The following is a 15,090-nucleotide window of genomic DNA, read 5'->3' on the forward strand; positions in this document are numbered from 1 at the left end:
GGGAGCTGCCACTAACGTCATATAGCCGTTAGCAGCGGCATGCTGCTAACAGCGATAGTGCACCTGCGTGCCGCAGTCTACAGCGCATGCGCCATAGACAGCTGTGACTGTCTTTTAGTAAATATCTCCTAAACCATGTAGGTTTAGGAGATATTTCTTGGACCTACAGGTAAGCCTTAATCTAGGCTTACCTGTAGGTCAAAGTGGTTTGTAAGGGTTCACAACCACTTTAATTTATGCAAATAAAAACAAAAACTGAGCAGTGAATTTAAATGATACAGAAATACCAAAAAATGTTCTGCAGAAATTCCAGGAAAGCGTAATTAAGTCTAAAGAGGGTAAATGGGACTTGTCAGCAGAATCCGCCACACCACTATTATTAGCTGCCTAACTGCAGCGTGGGGGAAATAAAATCGAATGTTTACATCATAGGACGGGACGGAGCTAAATTACACATCATTACCGATATTGGTGACCTTGTGCGGGATATTTGGATAAAGTGACCCCGTCCCCTGTTCTCAATAGGCATAAAGGCCAACTCCAGTTTGGGTAAAAAATCCCAAACGGTCAGCCCTGGCATCGGGTAAAAATAAAAAGTCGGCTCCGGCTGCTATACTTACCAGTATTTGATCTCTGGCACCTTCCCCCAGAGACTTGCCGAGAAGAAGAATGTGAAGAGGACCTGTAACGTCAAAGGACCAGAATGAAAACACCGGAAAAAAAAAAAAGTATGTATAAAGCATTAAAGGCTGCGGGGGGGGGGGGGGGGGGGGGGGCTTCAGAAGGGAAAGGACCCCCCTACAGAGAATATTCCATCCAAATGTGGTGATATGTTATAATTATGCACTCCCTAAAGTTTTCATTTTGAATGCAATGGAGCCGATTTACTAAAGAAGCTGAGAACCTTCACAGGATAAACTGAGCGAATTTCCACTTCAACTATTGAATTTGTTTTTTTGGGTGCACCAAACCACATGGGACCACAACACCATGCCGTACGGTGCATTTTTGGACAAAAGAGTCAGGGACTCTGCGTTTCTCATGTGTGGGGCAGCCCATCAAAATGAATGGGCTGCCCTACACACAGTAGTGTATTTAGGTTTTGTGCTGCCCTAGGCCTAACTAAACTCGTGCACCCCCTAATTTAAATATGACCCACCCCTTCCTGGCAAGGCCACGCCCCTTGTTGTTTAAGACCCGCCCTGAAATTTTCAAGATGGGACACTAGTTCCGAGGGCCTAGGGGGAGGGACAATGGATTCCCTTAATTTGCATAGATTTCCTCCCACTTCCTGTTTGGCTATGGGGCAGGAAGTGAAGGGAAATCTCTGCAATGGGACAGGGATGGTAAAAAAGAAACTAACAGGGGCTATAACCCTCCCTTACTCTATCCAAAATGAAAAAAAAAAAAGTGTTGTTTATAGTTCTACTTTAAGCACAAATTTCTGATAATTTTATAGAGAGGACTAAGAAGATATAACCATGCTAATGGTAAAGAAGAAAACATATATCACAGTGAGGAAGGTTTGTGGTCCAGGATGATAGAACAGTCAAAATTAGAAGCGGCCACAAGCATACCGGAAGCAGTGCGGCCGCTTTATGGGGGCGCTAGACTAATTTGCCTCTCAACCCAGTCCGCCCCATAAGACTGGCGCTACACTAACAGGCGGGGAATCTTTCTGTGCTGCCCCCCCCCCCCCTGCAAAGTGCTGCCCTAGGCGTGGGCCTTGTCAGCCTAGGCCAGGATACAGCGTTGCCTACATGTGATGCACAGGAAAGAGCGTAAATCGCACACATGCACGCAGTGGTGTGAACCAAACCTTATGAATTACAATTCTGCTTTATGTAAGGTTTAAAAGTTCAAGGTTTAATCTGCTTATGTTTTGCCCTCACTGGTTCCTCCTTCCCCCTATCCTCAACGTGCTAATAACATGGGTCTCTATAAGGGTTGCCAACCGCCAGCAAATTTACTGACAGTTTGTAAAAATCTGTGTTTTTTTTTTTACAACTGCCAGTAAATATCGGGGGGGGGGGGGGGGGCTGATCATTTCATGCTATGTTAACTTTTTAAGTGTAAATCAGGCAAGTTACTTTGTTATAGGTATTGTCAGTGTTTCTATAGCATGTTTATACTGTTCAAATAGTCACTGTTAGTTTTGAATAGGAGTTCTGTAATTTCTCAGGTTGCCAGTAAAAAATGCTCCGCCAGTAAATTTTTCATGTGTTGTCAGTAAAAAAATGCTGGATTGGAGGTTGGCAACCCTGGTCTCTATCCTTCTCTATGCAATGCAGGCAGATCACGGCTGGTGGGAGGGGCTTGCTTCGCAGAGTGCTGTACATAGCTTCCTGAAAACATCACAACGCCCTGACTCGGTACTTTTTTTTTTTTTGTTATTTAGTAACCAAGCCATCACACTCACAAGCATACCTCCCAACATTTTGAGATGGGAATGAGGGACACCTACTAACAAATATATGTAGGCATAGGACAAGCCCCCTGCCACACCCCCTTAAAGGAGACTTAACCAAAAAAAACAAGGTTAATTAAATCCACAAGGACTTTTTTTTTCACCACTACTTTATATTGGCTCTTAAAATGTACAAATGCTGCAGTTTAAAAATTGGATGAAAGGTTTAGCACTGGGAAACACTTTTTGAAAGATAAAAAGTGCATTTTATATACAACTCTATAGATCAGACCAAAATGAGCGACAAATGAGGAGTAATGAGGGACATTTCTCCAAACCAGGGACAGTTGGGAGCTTTGCTCACAAGGGATAAGGCATCCTAATATGTGTCCCTCTTTCCGAAAGGGATATTGTAGTTATGGAAAAAAATACAAGCCCTGCCATTGCTGACTCCCCTTTGAAAATGCTAGTTGCCTGGCCCCTTTCTGTAATTCTTTCCAAGACAGTGACATAATTACAAGCTACAATGAGATGAATCACACCCATACCTCCCAACATTTTGAGATGACTATGATGGCGCGTACACGCGATCGGACTATCTGACGGACTTAGTCTTGCGGACAACCCGTCGGACTTTGCAGCGGAGGTCCACCAGACTTTCCAAACGAGCAGACCTGCCCACACATGCCCGGACTTTTCCTTTTGAAATGAACGGACTTGCCCACACGGAGAAAAGTCCATTCATTTAATTTCCGTTCATTTTGAACGTGGCTCCAGGTAGACGGAATCATCGAAGGAATTCAATGTCGCCACCTCCATCCGCGAGATTGACACCTCGCCAGCCCCGTCACCTGGTATGGATTTAAAGGGGAAGCCCTACGCTGAAAAAACGGCGTGGGCGTCCCCCCAAAGTCCATAGCAGTCCCTTATCCGAGCATGCTGCCCAGCCGGTCAGGAAAGGGGGTGGGGACAAGCGAGCGCCCCCTCCCCCTCCTGAGCCGTACCAGGCCGCGTGCCCTCAACATGGGGGAGGGTGCTTTGGGGAAGGGGGGGGCTGCGGGGCCCCCATGCTGATGAGGACAAGGGCCTCTTTCCGACATCCCTGGCCGTTGGTTGTCGGGGTCTGCGGGCAGGGGGCTTATCAGAATCCGGGAGCCCCCTACCCTATGTGAATGAGTATGGGGATGGGGTACGTTGTACCCTTACCCATTCTCCTGGGGAAAAAAAGTGTATATAAAAAAAACACAACACAGGTTTTTAAAATACTTTATTAGACAGCTCCGGGGGGTCTTCTCTTCTTCCGTCTTCAGGGGTCTTCTAGCCGGATCTTCCGCTATCTTCTGCTAGCTCTTTTACTAGCGGAGGAGCCCTGCTTTCTCCTTCGTCGGCGCCGCCGTCCGGGGCTCTTCTTCCGACTTTGGGGGTCTTGCCCCGCTCTTCGGTTCTTCTTGCCGAGCCTCCGCTTTCTTCTTCCAGCTCTTTTACTAGCGTTACCCCGGTCTTCTGTCGATGCCGCCGTCGCCACCGCCGCCTTAGCCTTCTGCTTCTTCTTCCGATGTTGACACGACATGTGACATCACCTGGTGACCCCGTCCCTTGTCCCTATATAAGTCGCTGCACAACGCGTCCCTGCCATTAAGGCTGAAGAGAGCGTCGTATCAACTTTTGGGAAGAAAAAGTCCACCGGAGCCCACACACGGGCCCACACACGGGCGGATTGTCCGGCGGATTCTGGTCGATAATCTGATCGTGTGTACGTGGCATGAGGCACACCGACTAACAAAACATATGTAACATCAGCCACCAAAAACTGTTGACTCCATAGAAGTTTATGAGGGACCCCCTAGGCACTGCAAAAATAATGCATTTGTGTAGGAATATGGGAGTTCGGTACAAATAGGTAAGAATTTATTATATCAATACATTCACTTACTTTGATTTGCTGGAAAATTCAGAAAAAGTGACCTATCGCAACCTAGATATAACAATGGCATGCTTCCATCCCTAATTCATTTGTAAACAGATAAGGAATAGAAGTGTGACTTTGCATGAAACATGTCATTGTGGAAAGGGATAATATGTATGAATAGATTAAATCCATTTGAATTTGATTTGATGTCATTAACCCCTGAGGGTAGTCCATGATTTTTAAAGCATAATAAATAAAATAATAATATAATACAGATATAATCATAAAAGATTAACATAATAATTATAATAATAATAATAATGAATTTAATGAAAACAATCAATGGACATTAATACAGTTCTTACAAAGGAATACATAAATCAATAAATTTACAAATCAAAGGTAGGTGAGGTCAGTGTATGTATGTCAGGTAGGTCAATGTATGTTAGGTAGGTGTATGTATGTCAGGTAGGTCAGTTTATGTTAGGTAGATATATTTATGTCAGGTAGGTCAATGTATGTTAGTTGGGTGTATGTATGTTAGGTAGATGTATGTATGTCAGGTAGGTCAGTGTATGTTAGGTAGGTGTATGTATGTCAGGTAGGTCAGTTTATGTTAGGTAGATATAGGTATGTCAGGTAGGTCAATGTATGTTAGTTGGGTGTATGTACTGTATGTTAGGTAGATGTATGTATGTCAGGTAAGTCAGTGTATGTTAGGTAGGTGTATGTATGTCAGGTAGGTCAATGTATGTTAGGTAGGTGTATGTATGTCAGGTAGGTCAGTGTATGTTAGGTAGGTGTATGTATGTCAGGTAGGTCAGTGTATGTATGTTAGGTAGGTGTATGTATGTCAGGTAGGTCAGTGTATGTTAGGTAGGTGTATGTATGTCAGCTAGGTCAGTGTATGTATGTTAGGTAGGTGTATGTATGTCAGGTAGGTCAGTATATATATGTTAGGTAGGTGTATGTATGTCAGGTAGGTCAGTGTATGTTAGGTAGCTGTATGTTTGTCAGGTAGGTCAGTGTGATGGTCAGTGTCAGGTAGCTGAGATTAGTGGTCAAAATTGCTGGGCACTGGTAAGCCCCAGGCAGCAACCAGCAAGTGAGCTTACATCTCGCCGCACAACCCTACCACCCAGCCAAACAAACCCGTGCCATGACCACCCTGGACCCCCCCCCCCACCCATGCCAGCATCAGACTGAAGCCCCTGGTCTTTTTGCCTCCTAGCAACGCCCCTGCCGATGCGTTTCATGGCTTTCTGACATTCATCAGGGGTAAGATGCACGTGTTTACTGAAAAATCAATCAAATAAGGTAACTACTAATATATAGAACCATCTAATGGAAGATTATTCTCCCTTATCTGTACCTCTATCATGTGATTTATGTACTTCTGATTTGTACATTTATTGATTTATATGTATTCCTTTGTAAGTATTGTATTAATCATGTCCATCAATTGTTTACATTCAATTAATTATTATTATTATAATTATTATGTTAATCTTTTATGATTATATCTGTATTATGTATTTTATTTATTATGCTTTAAAAATCATGGACTACCCTCAGGGGTTAATGACATCAAATCAAATGAATGTACGTGCATACGCATTATTATACAGTAATAATGTACGGTGCATTTTTGGAAAAGAGTCAGGGACTTCTTTTTTGCATTTCTCATGTGTAGGGCAGCCCATCAAAATGAATTAGGAAAGATCATAAATAAATAATTTGGTGTGGTGGAAGAAATAGTTCCCCATGATTGGTATAAGTGGGAGGAATAGTGCCCCATCATAGGTATCAGTGGGAGAAATAGTGCCCCATCATAGGTATCAGTGGGAGGAATAGTGCCCCATCATAGGTATCAGTGGGAGGAATAGTGCCCCAGTATTGGCATCAGTGGGTGGGATAGTGCACCATCATTGGTACTAGTTGAAGGAATAGTGGCCCATCATTGGCATCAGTGGAAGGAATAGAGCCCCATCATTGGCATCAGTGGAAGGAATAGTGCCCCATCATAGGTATCAGTGGGAGGAATAGTGCCCCATCATAGGTATCAGTGGGAGGAATAGTGCCCCATCATTGGTATCAGTGGTAGATATAGTGCCCCAGTATTGGCATCAGTGGGTGGGATAGTGCACCATCATTGGTACTAGTTGAAGGAATAGTGCCCCATCATTGGCATCAGTGGAAGGAATAGAGCCCCATCATTGGCATCAGTGGAAGGAATAGAGCCCCGTCTTTGGCATCAGTGGAAGGAATAGTGCCCCATCATTGGTGTCAGTGGCAGGAATTGTGCTCCATCATTGCTATCAGTGAAAGGAATAGTGCACAAATATTGGCATCAGTGGGAGGAATAGTGTCCCATCATTGGTGTCAGTGGGAGGAATAGTGCCCCGTGATTGGTATGAGTGGGAGGAACAGTGCCCCGTGATTGGTATGAGTGGGAGGAATAGTGCCCCGTGATTGGTATGAGTGGGAGGAATAGTGCCCCATCATTGGTATCAGTAGGAGGAATAGTGCCCCATTGGTGCCAGAGGGAGAAATATTGCTTTGTATCAGTGGCAGGAATAGTGCCTCAAGGGCTGGATAAAGCAAGGGGCCACAGTTTGGATACTACTGATGTAAATAAAGCATTTATTATGCTTTAGAAATCACGGACTACCCTCAGGGGTTAATGACGTCAAATCAAATTGAATTTATTCATACATATTATCCCTACCCACAATGACATGTTTCATGCAAAGTCCCACTTCTATTTCTTTATTATTTTCTTGATTTGCTGGAGTTGCCCTTTAACACCGGCAGACACATGTTTGGTCCGCATTCTTGTCTGAACGCATGGCACCTGTATCCTGTTTTGGCAGATCGCATATTCGATGGGCGTGCTCCAGTTTCATAACTGCACGTTCTTGAACCCTGAAACCTTGTGGTATCTTGTGTATCAGACTGGATAGTTTTTAGTCATATTGGTCAAATGCACTTCTAGATATTATACCAAGATAATAAATGCATATTTTCTTTGACTTGGTGCCCATCATTTTCTATCCCATGAGTTGGGATGGCTCATTTTGAATTTTGGGCATTCATTATACACTTACACTATATTGCCAAAGGTATTGGGACACCTACCTTTACACGCACATGAACTTTAATGACATCCCAGTCTTAGTCCGGAGGGTTCAATATTGAGTTGCCCCACCCTTTGCAGCTATAGCAGCTTCAACTCTTCTGGGAAGGCCATCCACAAGGTTTAGTAGTGTGTCAATGGGAATGTTTGGCCATTCTTCCAGAAGCGCCATTGTGCGGTCAGGCACTGATGTTGGACAAGAAGACCTGGAACCCAGTCTCCGCTCTAATTCATCCCAAAGGTGTTCTGTTTTGTTGAGATCAGGACTCTGTGCAGGTCAGCCAAGTTCCTCCACCCCAAACTCGCTCATCCATGTCTTTATGGACCTTGCTTTGTGTACTGGTGTACAGTTATGTTGGAACAGGAAGGGGCCACCCCCAAAATTTCTTGGTATGCTGATGCCTTAAGACAAATGTGTCAAACACAAGCCGACCGGCCCACCAGGCTATTTCATGTGGCCTTCACACCTCTACTCCTCTCTGCCCCACACTTGCCCCAGCAGTCGGGAGCAGAACTCCTCCAGCAGATCCTTAATCTCCAGCCTCATCTCCGCCTCCCCTGGTCTTAGCATTCAGCAGACTCTGGCAGCTGGTTTCGGCCCTCCTCTGGTTCTCATCCAGATCCCACACTTTCTGCTTCCTAGCTCTGCCCCCTAGCTTCTTCCTGGCAGCAGCACAAGGTATGGAGGGTGCACTGTGATGTAAGGGATAGTGGGGGACTCTTGACTTCTGATGGTGGGAGTGCTCTGGATATCTAGCATCTATTTTTACATATACAACCGGCCCTTTGAGGGCAGCCATAATGCTGATGGGTCCTGCAATCAAAATTGAGTTTGACACCCCTTCCTTAAGTGTTCTCTTCACTGGATCTAAGGGGCCAAGCCCAACCCCTAAAAAAAACCTTTCTACCTTTCTGTTCCAACATGACTGCGCGCCAGTGCACAAAGCAAGGTCCATAAAGACATGGATGAGCGACTTTGGGGTGAAGGAGCTTGACTACCTGCACAAAGTCCTGACCTCAACCTGATAGAACACCTTTGGGATAAATTAGAGCGGAGACTGTGAGCCAGGCCTTCTTGTCCAACATCAGTGCCTGACCTCACAAATGCGCTTCTGGAAAAATGGTCAAACATTCCCAGAAGAGTTGAAGCTGTTATAGCTGCAAAGGGTGGGCCAACTCAATATTGAACCCTACAGACTAAGCCCTTGTACACACGATCGGAGATTCTGACGGAATGTGTCCGATCGGAGCGTTTTGTCGGATATTCCGACTGTGTGTGGTATGCATCGGACTGTTTCCGTCGGAATATCCGTCGGACCAAATTTTTCAACTTTCCGGAAATATTTTCCGACAAAATGCTCCGATCGGACATACTCCGATCATGTGTAGAGAATTCCGATCGGACAAAGTGCCACGCATGCTCAGATCAAATTCCTACATCAAAGCTATTGGCTACTAGCCTGAACGTAGTCCCATCGTGACGAAATTACGTCATCACGTTCTGAAAGATCGGATTTTCCGACAACTTTGTCCGACCGTGTGTATGCAACAGTTTCGGACAAGATCTGTCGGACAAAATCACGGATTTGGTTGTCGGAATCTCCGACCGTGTGTACAAAGGCTAAGACTGGGATGCCATTAAAATTGTGTGTGTGTAAAGGCAGGCGTCGCAATACTTTTGACACTATAGTGTATATGGTAAGTATACCTGTGTGTCAGACAGAACAGTGGGTTTAGGCATAGCTCCCAACTGTCCCTGATTTCGAGGGACTGTCCCTGATTTGGAAAAAAGTCCCTCTATCCCTCTTTCCTCCACATTTGTCCCTCATTTTGGTTTGAATCTGTTTGTATAATTCTCCTTTAAGGGGGCAGGGTGTGTGTCCTATGCCTACATACTTTTGCTAATAAGCAGTGGCGGCTGGTAAAGTTTTAGGATGGGGGGGGCGCCAGAATCCGCCCTTCCTTTTTGACCCCTTCTCATAAGCCCCACCTCTTGTAGAATTCACCCATTCTGTCCCCTGTATTTCACTTGCTTCCACCCATGTGTCAGGATTATACAGCTCAGCATCACAGGGCAGAGTATACAGCTCAGTATCACAGGACAGAGTATACAGCTCAGCATCCCAGGACAGAGTATACAGCTCAGCATCAAAGGACAGAGTATACAGCTCAGCATCACAGGACAGAGTATACAGCTCAGCATCACAGGACAGAGTATACAGCCCCAGAATCACAGGACAGAGTATACAGCCCCAGAATCACAGGACAGAGTATACAGCTTAGCATCACAGATAGGTTATATAGCTCAGCATCACATATACGGTATATAGCTCAGCATTACATATACTGTATACATATCAGCAACACAGATAGTGTATATAGATCAGCATCACAGATAGTGTATATAGATCAGCATCACATAACATTACTAAACACCCCCCCCCATCCAACATTAACAGCAACCCCCCCCCCCCCCCCGCAGGTGGCTCACGGCATGGACTGCACCCCCCCGTGGCACATTAAAGGAGCTAGGCATATAGATAGGGAGGCGGCGACAGGGATAGGGGGAGTGGCACCCGCGCGCCCACAATGCTCAGGCCCCCACTGCTAATAAGTGTCCCTCATTTCCATCTCAAAAAGTTGGGAGGTATGTTTAGGTGAACCTAGACGCTATATTAAGGAATTGGCCATACACATTACAGTCTGACATGCAATTTCTTCCATTAATACCCGTGGTGGGGTACTATTCCACCCACTGATACCAATGAAGGGGTACTATTTCTCCCACTGATACCAATGGTGGGGCACTATTCCTCCCACTGATACCAATGATGGGTAGCAGTACTATTCCTCACAGTGATTTTAATGATGTGGCACTATTCCTCTCACTGACACCAATCATGTGGCACTATTCCTCCTACTGACACCAATCATGTGGCAATATTCCTCCCACTGACACTAATCATGGGGCACTATTCCTTCCACTAATACCAATCATGGGGCACAATTCCTCTCACTGATACCAATGATAGGACACTATTCCTCCCACTGATACCAATCATGGGGCACTATTCCTCCCACTGACACCAATCATGGGGCATTGTTTACTCCCAGGGCATTTTCTACTCACACTGACCACACTACAGTCCCCCCAAAGTCTGAAGTACAGTAAACCGATCCCTTAATTGAAACGTTTGGAGACCCCTGCATTAAATAACCAAGATATTGTTTCCTATTTCTTGCTTTAAAGACACCTTTAAAGCAAAAAATAAGAAGGTCCAGCTCATATCCACATATGACACCAACAATGGGACACTACTCCTCCCACTGATGCCAATGATGAGGCACTACTCCTTACCTTCATACCAGCAATGAGGCACTATTCCTCACACTGACACCAATGATGGTGCACAATTCCCTCCACTGATACCAATCACGGGGCACTATTCCTCCCACTGATACCAATCATGGGGCACTATTCCTCCCACTGATACCAATCGTGGGGCACTATTTCTCCTACTGATACCAATCATGGGGCACTATTCCTCCCGCTGATGCCAATCATGGGGCATTGTTTACTCCCAGGGCATTTTCTACACACTGGCCACAGTCCACCCCCCAAGTCTGAAGGACAGTAAGTAAACTGGCCCTTTGTTTGGAAAGTTTGGAAACCCCTGCTTTAAATAAATAACCCAGATATTGTTTTGGAAGACCTTTAAAGCAAAAAATAAGGTCCAGCTCTTCATATCCAAATATGAGTTAAATCTCAACTAGAATAGTAACAATACCAAAGTTTTTTAGATGCCATGTCCTTTTTCAAGCAGTGCATCTGAATTTCATTGCGCTAGTTTCAAATTTTGTGCTTAGTTCAGAATAAAGTGAGGTTTTACTTATATACAGATATTTAGTGCTGGGCTTTCCAATTTTCTACATGAGTGGTGGTAAAGCCACCCATGCACTTGCTCTTGAGAGGGAAGCATGGGAGCAAATATGTTATTCATAATCCTGCTAAAACCTTTTATGCAAACCAACCCCCAAAAAAACTGTTTTATCAGAAAAGCAATGTCAAGTGCCTCTCAAAGCACAATTCTAAAATCTCCCACCTCTCCATGTGTGTTCTTTGTGTTTTTTTCTGGTCTGTCCGTCTGTCTGTCTGTCCAGGTGGAGAAGCCGAGTGTTCAGCCCTCCAAACCAAAAAAGACCACCCCAAGCCATAAACCTGTGAAAAAGGCCAAAGACAAGCAGCTTACCCCAGGGCGAGCCTCCAAGAAGAAGGTTGGCGAGACCACCTCCTCCACCAAACCGGACGACAAGGAGAAGAGTAAAGAGATGAATAATAAGCTGGCCGAAGCAAAAGAGTAATTTAATAGCACTTACTACTACTACTACTACTACTACCGTATTATTTTTACCGAGGCCACAGAATATGTTGGAGATTGCTTATGCTTTGATTGTATTCTAGAGTTCTCGTTCCTCTCTCTCTCTCTTTCTCCCTGTCTTCACTCAGTTGCCCGCACTTTTTCCGACACTGACCCGTTCTAAAGGTTTTATTTTGTCGTACGATCAAGATGTGAGAATGGTCAATTCTATATGTGCTCACGGTGCTACAAATCAGAATGTATCGTTCCACATGACGATTCGCCTTCCCCGTCATGTCCCTAAAATCCTGTGTGTGGTAACTTGGTGTAATATGTATTCAGTGCAGTGGTTGAAAGTTGATAGTTGATAGCGTCTATGTAGTAGGACCGGGGGGGGGTGAACGAGGGTTTAATATGATAAAAGAAGTGGGGGCTTAGTGTGGGACTATTTAGGGAATAGCAATACCCATATGCAGATATTTTATAAGTACTAGAGATATATACACACATACACACATCAATACGTCTTGTTTTTACACCCAAAAATGCTTACGGTCTATGCATAGAGTAGCTCAGTTGTGCTGCTAATCAAACCTTTTGAGTAGCGATTGATCGCTAGCAGCTAAAGGGATCTTCATGGTGAAGGCTACACAGGAGTGTTTAAAGTAGAACTCCAATTATTTCACAAAACTAAAAAAAAAAAAAATAGTCCAGCACTTGTAAAAAAAAAAATGCTGTTCCCCGCATTAGATGGTGCTCTCCTGGGTTTATTGACAGCCAGCACTATTTACTCCACTTCCTCTGAGCTCAGACTGTCATGGACCAACCCCTGAGGGCATGTGACCATGCTGGGTTATGCTCATAGTATTGCAAAGAACAGTGCTTACAGGTCTTAGATATCTGAAGTAAGGACCACCCAAAACCTACCTACCAAGGACATCACTGGTCCAACCAGAAGACCGTTGGAGAAAGGTATGAATACTTTTTTGTTTTTAATGCAGGGGGGGGGGGGGGGAAATGGTGGGAGACATTTGAACATGAAGTTCTACTTTAATCACCTTAATTCCAGCATTCTTCTAGCATCATGTATAATTAATTTCTTCATTATGCTGCTGTGTAACTTATACCACTTGGCACCATTGAAGCACAGCTGAGCTACTAAAATCACCAAGGTAGGTGAAGACCTATTCAGTAAAAAAAAAAAAAAATCCATAATCCAGTTATGAGGTGCTAAACCTAATTTTAGATCAGGTACGGAAGGGTTAGATTCTCTGCTGGGTTTTATTGCTTCTGAGTTTCCAACGAGAGAGGTTCTTCTCAATTCCCGCTCCAGTGCCCATCAAGCCATTATTGTAAGCTGAACTTCCTTTTTACTTGTTTTCAAGTTCATTCTCTGTGTATACTCATAACACCTAAAAACTGGGTTACACTGTCACCAGGGTCTAGTAAATTATCCAATAGGGCGCACGGAGAGAAAACAAACAGGAAGGTCAGCTAACCGAAATGGCATTGTGGATACCAGGGCCGGAAATGAAAGCAAATCTCTCTAGTGGGGGCACAGACAACAATAAATACTTGACGGAGTAAAATTTGGCTGAAGTTCCACTCTCAGTGTAGTAACCAATTGCAACCACTGCCAATGGCATCTTTGCTCTTGCACTGTATTGCTTAGTAAACCAGAAATTCCCAGAGTTAATTTTTGGTAGTTTTCAGGCTTGCTATAATTTAGAGGCCTTAGTGTCTAGCATTCATACAGACAAATACACTACAGATCGGGCTAAATACAAGATTTGCAGATAAGCTGACCCCCAAGATCTGTTAGGGTGCCACCTCCATTGGCTCTATGGGTAATTCTAGCCATGTGTAATTTTTTTTTTAATATGATATTAATGGTTGACAAGATCAGTTTTCTTTTTATTAATCAGTCAATCATAAAATTATGAAAAAGAAAAAAAAAATCCAGTTGAAAAGTTTGTTCAGTCTAGATTCAGCTTTTGATGGGCACATCTGGATAGATGTTAAGGATTAGGATGTACCTAAGAAAGTGGGTCATTCTCACACTATTTTTTCACGGTGGGCTGTTTGTGTTGTATTGCTTTAAGATTATGTATGGGCAAAGTTTAAAAAAAAATAAAAAAATATTTAAAAAGTAAAATATAGATGGTAAGTCTTTGCAATGCAAGCACATTCCCTCATACTTTGTCTTAATGCAAGAAATCCAGTGAGCTCCTAACTCTCTGTTTTGGCTGACAACACAGTGCCTCTACAGCACGGAAATCCTACGTAGTTGTGTTAGCCCTGCATGAGTTCCCTCTGCTAGACCAGGGGTCTCCAAACTTTGTAAATAAGGGGGCAGCTTACTGGTCTTCAGACTTAAGGGGGACCGGACTGGGACCATTGGGAGTAGAAAATGTAAAAACGTCAGTTGGTGTCAGCGGGAGAAATAGTGCCCCATCCCTGGTGTCATTGGTCCCCATTGATGGTGTCATTGGAAAGAATTGTGCCCCATCGTTGGTGTCATTGGGAGGAATTGTGCCCCCTCATTGATGTCAGTGGGGGGGGGATTATCTCCCATTGTTGGTATCAGTGGATGCAAATAGTGCCCAAAGGGCCAAATATGAGCAAGTAAAGAACCGCATCTGGCCCTCAAGCCACAGTTTGGAGACCACTGTGCTAGACTAAAAAACACCCCCGTTCCTTATATCCATGGAGGGTGTTCTGTAGCCTACTAGAAGAGAACTGGACAGGGCTGACAACACTGCATTTGATTTTAGTGCAGCTGAAGCATACTTATCAGTTCATTACAGGTATTAGGCACTCACAGAATTACTGGTAGATCAACAGGAATTTTGTTACTACTTTCAGCATTTTTTAACATACAAAACATGGGGGAATGTGATGTGAGTGTATTGCTGAAATATACCAAATATATATTTCTTGTTCAGTCATACTCTTTAGGTTGAGTTCTGCAGACTGGTAATAGATGATCCTGCAAGCTCATTCCAAACTGGCTGTCCCACCATCCAGGCCAAGAGTGTTGGACAGACTTAGTAAAACCGAGACTAGTTTGCAAACATGTATTACGATATTTCTTTTTTGTTTTTATCTGGGTAGATGATAGACATTTCAAACGTAAATGGCTGATCATTACACCAATAATAAGCAGACCAAAAAAGGTGAATGGACCTGTTTCCACCACTGTCTAAGGGTAGAATAATCTCAGATAGTGCTACTTTATAACAAAAAAAAAATCTGATTCTCTTTCTTTCTCCCTGAACAT

At 44.0% G+C, this 15,090-nt stretch overlaps 1 protein-coding gene across 4 annotated transcripts in view; it reads left to right on the forward strand.

Moving 5' to 3' along the window:
* The window catches only part of MAP6 (microtubule associated protein 6), a 174,610-nt gene that overhangs the window by 81,292 nt on the left and 78,228 nt on the right, over positions 1–15,090 (forward strand). For 2 of the 4 annotated variants that reach the window (XM_077451442.1, XM_077451443.1), the window contains exon 3: positions 11,614–11,810. The exons of 1 other annotated variant lie outside the window; for it this stretch is intronic. In XM_077451442.1, the coding sequence (XP_077307568.1) occupies positions 11,614–11,810 (197 nt within the window). Of the gene's footprint in view, positions 1–650; positions 729–11,613; positions 11,811–15,090 lie in introns of those variants that run through there. One more of the 4 variants, XM_077451444.1, reaches the window with a different exon arrangement.

This window comes from Lithobates pipiens, unplaced genomic scaffold (genome assembly GCF_037356315.1).
Source record: "Lithobates pipiens isolate NorthernLeopardFrog02 unplaced genomic scaffold, aLitPip1_a1.2 Scaffold_23, whole genome shotgun sequence".
Lineage (NCBI taxonomy): Eukaryota > Metazoa > Chordata > Amphibia > Anura > Ranidae > Lithobates > Lithobates pipiens.